Source organism: Marmota monax, unplaced genomic scaffold (assembly GCF_021218885.2).
Source record: "Marmota monax isolate L192 unplaced genomic scaffold, Marmota_monax_Labrador192_F-V1.1 WCK01_AAM20220418_F8-fsc00224, whole genome shotgun sequence".
Classification (NCBI taxonomy): Eukaryota; Metazoa; Chordata; class Mammalia; order Rodentia; family Sciuridae; genus Marmota; species Marmota monax.
In genome coordinates, this window is record NW_026693937.1 from 1,124,610 (window position 1) to 1,128,278 (window position 3,669).

The following is a 3,669-nucleotide window of genomic DNA, read 5'->3' on the forward strand; positions in this document are numbered from 1 at the left end:
TTGGAGGTGGGAGGGTTCTTTTTTTACTTTCTCCCAGTGTTGCTCCTGGCCTATGGCAAGAATGGACACCCTGTGACAGGTCTTCCCTTCCACCCTCCACTTCGTCCCTGAGGCCTCTCCCTTAGAAACTATTGGTCGCTGCCCCTTTAAGCACGGCCACACCTCCCCCCACCCCTGAGCGCTCGCACCAAGGGAGTGGGGGTGTGGTAGTGGTGGGGGGAGGCTGACCGGTCTCATCTCTGTCAACTACGGAAGATGGCCCAGGCTGGGGGAGTCGCTCCCAGGTTCTGCTGCTCCCTCCCCTGAACCAGGGGACGGGGAGAGCCCCTCCCTCCCTCTCTCTCCTGCTCCACTCGCGACGCGGAGATGGCTCCGTGGCCTCACGGGAACGGCTCCCTGGCCTTGTGGCCAGACGCCCCCACCCTTGTACCCAACACCGCCAACACGAGTGGGCTGCCAGGGGTACCTTGGGCTGCAGCATTGGCTGGGGCGCTGTTGGCGCTGGCCACTGTGGGAGGTAACCTGTTGGTAATCGTGGCCATCGCCCGGACGCCGAGACTCCAGACCATGACCAACGTGTTCGTCACTTCGTTGGCCGCAGCCGACTTGGTGGTGGGACTCCTGGTAGTGCCGCCAGGGGCTACTTTGGCGCTGACTGGCCACTGGCCCTTGGGCGCGACTGGTTGCGAGCTATGGACCTCGGTGGACGTGCTATGCGTGACGGCCAGCATTGAAACCCTGTGCGCCTTGGCTGTGGACCGCTACCTGGCCGTGACCAACCCACTGCGTTATAGTGCACTAGTCACCAAGCGCCGTGCTGGAGCGGCCGTGGTCCTGGTGTGGGTGGTGTCCGCCGCGGTGTCCTTTGCGCCGATCATGAGCCAGTGGTGGCGCGTAGGTGCGGACGCCGAGGCGCAGCGTTGCCACTCCAATCCGCTCTGCTGTTCCTTCGCCTCCAACATGCCCTACGCGCTGCTCTCCTCCTCAGTCTCCTTTTACCTTCCGCTTCTGGTGATGCTCTTCGTCTACGCACGAGTTTTCGTGGTGGCCAAGCGCCAACTGCGCTTGCTGCGCCGGGAGCTGGGCCGCTTCCCGCCGGAGGAGTCTCCGTCGGCTCTGTCGCACTCTCGGTACTCTGTCACCTCGGGGACGTGCCCTTCGACTCAAGTGCCCTCCGGTGGCCGGCGGCCCGCGCGGCTTCTGCCTCTCCGGGAGCACCGGGCCCTGCGCACCTTGGGTCTCATCATGGGCACCTTCACTCTGTGCTGGTTGCCCTTCTTTCTAGCTAACGTGTTGCGCGCCCTAGGGGGACCCTCTCTAGTTCCTGACCCGGCTTTCCTCGCCCTTAATTGGCTAGGCTATGCCAACTCTGCCTTCAACCCACTGATCTACTGTCGTAGTCCGGACTTTCGCAGCGCTTTCCGCCGTCTTTTGTGCCGCGGCAGCGGCTGCGGTCCAGAGGAGACCCGGGCCACTGCCTCCCCAGCTCGCCATCCCTTGAGCTCTCCAGCCGCCGGGGCCAGCCCCGTGGAGTCCAGGCCATGTTCACCGCTCAACAGGTAGGTAATCAGGGCCGAGGGACAGGCAGTTTAGAGTCAGATGGTATATGGCATCTTCATTTCTGAGTTTAGGGTTTGGTAGAAGGAAATAGGTCTCTGGGAGGGGTCTCTGCCTTGAAAAAAGAGGGAGCAGAGTAGGGAACCAAAAGGGGACCAAGGTCCTTTCCTTTCTTGGATCCAACCACAAGGGCTGAAGCAAAAGAGGGGCAGGTGGTGGGTGGTTCTTCATCCTAGGATGTGCCACAGAAAAGAATAGCTGTGTTCTGAGGCCTCTCCTCCCCGTGGTCGGCTCTCGTGTCGGTTTTCTAGCTCAGTTCTTTGGGTGCCCAGATTTCTGGCCATCATTATACCTGGCTCAGACTTGCATGGAAAACTAGTGGCCCTACCAACCCCTGGTCCTCAGTTGATTTCTCTCAAAGGTTTGAAGGCTATGAAGGTGAGAATGCACTTCGGATATGAAAGACAGCGCAGGAGGAACCTGTAAGTAGAAATTTGTGCCCCACCCCCTTCAAAGACTGGGCTGCAATTAGGAGATGGGATTTTTGTAACATGGTGGTCCCCCATGCTTGTGTGTAATAAAATATGTTTCCCAGGGTCCCTGTGGGGGCTATCCCTTCCCTTCAGTGCCCCATTCCCCCAGTCAGTCTTTACCCAAAATATGTTATCTCCATTTTTTCAGGGCTTCCTGAGGAGTTTTAAGAAACAATTCCGTGGATGCAGAACCTTTGGAAAGTCTCTGGGCTCTCTGTTCAGAATGAGCCCTAAGGAATGCCCCAGCTGTAAAACTACTTTCCAGAACCTGCTGACTGGGCTATGGAATGGGAAGCGGGTTCCTTAAACCAAGGGGGTTTTCACCATCTTCTCTCTCTCCGAGGGAAGTTTTCTAAACCTCCTCCCACTACTACCTCAGCAGCCAGGGTGCCAGGCTGCCTGCACCAGCTGCCCTGAGAGCAGCCCCATGGCTATGACAGGGTGCACATCACCTTGCTCACTTGTGTGTGGTGTGTGTAGGGCAACGAGAGCACTCTAGCTCCATTCCTGCTGCTGCCCAGACCCAGAAAAACCATGGGTATTCTCTAGGTTCTGTGACCAGGCTAGAAGAGGCCAAGGTTTAGGGTTTTGTCCCTGGTTCCTGCTCTATGGCTCTCGGCACATCAATGTCTCTCGGCACACCAATGTCTCTCACATTAGACACAGAACAAGTCTGATCTACCTCACGCAGAAGGACTTCTTCAGGGCTGGGGGGGGGACTCCAGGGTTCATAGGAAGATGAACCATTGGAACAGATCCCTTCTTTTCCATTTAAAATCAAATTAATAAATATTACAGAATACAGCTCATCCTTTGCTCTCTTTTTCTCCCCATTTGTTTTTTTTTCATAATCCATTTGCTCCCTTCCCTTTTGCTCAGAGCTAGCTTTTGACAGAGGCAGTAAATTATAACTAATCCCTGTCCCTTTCTTCCTAATCCTCATAAAAACAAAAAACGAAAGTCTGTTTGGGTGAAGCGTGAAGCGAGTCAGCTCAAGCCTTTGACTCTCCTGCCTCCCTATGCTTTCTGAAATTCCTGGAATCCAGTTGCAAGGGAGTAGCAAAGCCGGGCCCACTGTGTCCGGGATCATACATGGGACATTGGTCACCTTCCATATTATAAACCCATGGTGGATCCATAATCTTTTATTGCCAGCAGGAACCAGTTTGGTTCAGTGCCATGTCTATGTGATGTGTGTGTGTGTGTGTGTGTGTGTGTGTGTGTGTGTCTAGATATAGCACAGTATTGTTTTTTTGTGTTGGGCAATGTCTTGGGCAATAAAAAAATATTTCCATAGCCTCTACCTTCCCACTCTATTCCTAGTCTGCAGAAATTTATGTTATTCTCTTCAAGTAAAACCAAAGTTACAATTTTGAGCCTGTTGATATCTTTTTTGTTTCTTTGTTTTTTGTTTTTGTTTTTATACCAGGGATTGAACACCGGGTGCTTTACCACTGAGCCATCCCCAGCCCTTTTTATGTTTTATTTTCAGACAGGGTCTCACCAAGTTTTGTATGGCCTCAGTTGCTGAGGCTGATCTTGAGCTTGCAATTCTCCTGCCTCAGCCTCTTGAGCCACT

General features: G+C 54.2%; 1 protein-coding gene across 1 annotated transcript; it reads left to right on the top strand.

Annotated features, from left to right (window-relative positions):
- The first annotated feature begins 230 nt into the window (after positions 1–230).
- Adrb3 (adrenoceptor beta 3) lies at positions 231–2,911 on the top strand. The gene is made up of 3 exons (XM_046463872.2): positions 231–1,559; positions 1,979–2,039; positions 2,239–2,911. The coding sequence occupies exons 1-2, from the start codon at positions 367–369 to the stop codon at positions 2,016–2,018; spliced, it is 1,233 nt and encodes a 410-aa protein (XP_046319828.1). The 5' UTR covers positions 231–366; the 3' UTR covers positions 2,019–2,039; positions 2,239–2,911.
- Positions 2,912–3,669: the final 758 nt, after the last annotated feature.

What these genes read in the sequence shown, in the direction of transcription:
- Adrb3 (XM_046463872.2), top strand. Translation starts at nt 367, where the DNA reads ATGGCTCCGTGGCCTCACGGGAACGGCTCCCTGGCCTTGTGGCCAGAC. An exon ending in CCATGTTCACCGCTCAACAG is followed by an intron (nt 1,560 to 1,978) that starts GTAGGTAATCAG and finishes TTTCTCTCAAAG; the next exon opens with GTTTGAAGGCTATGAAGGTG.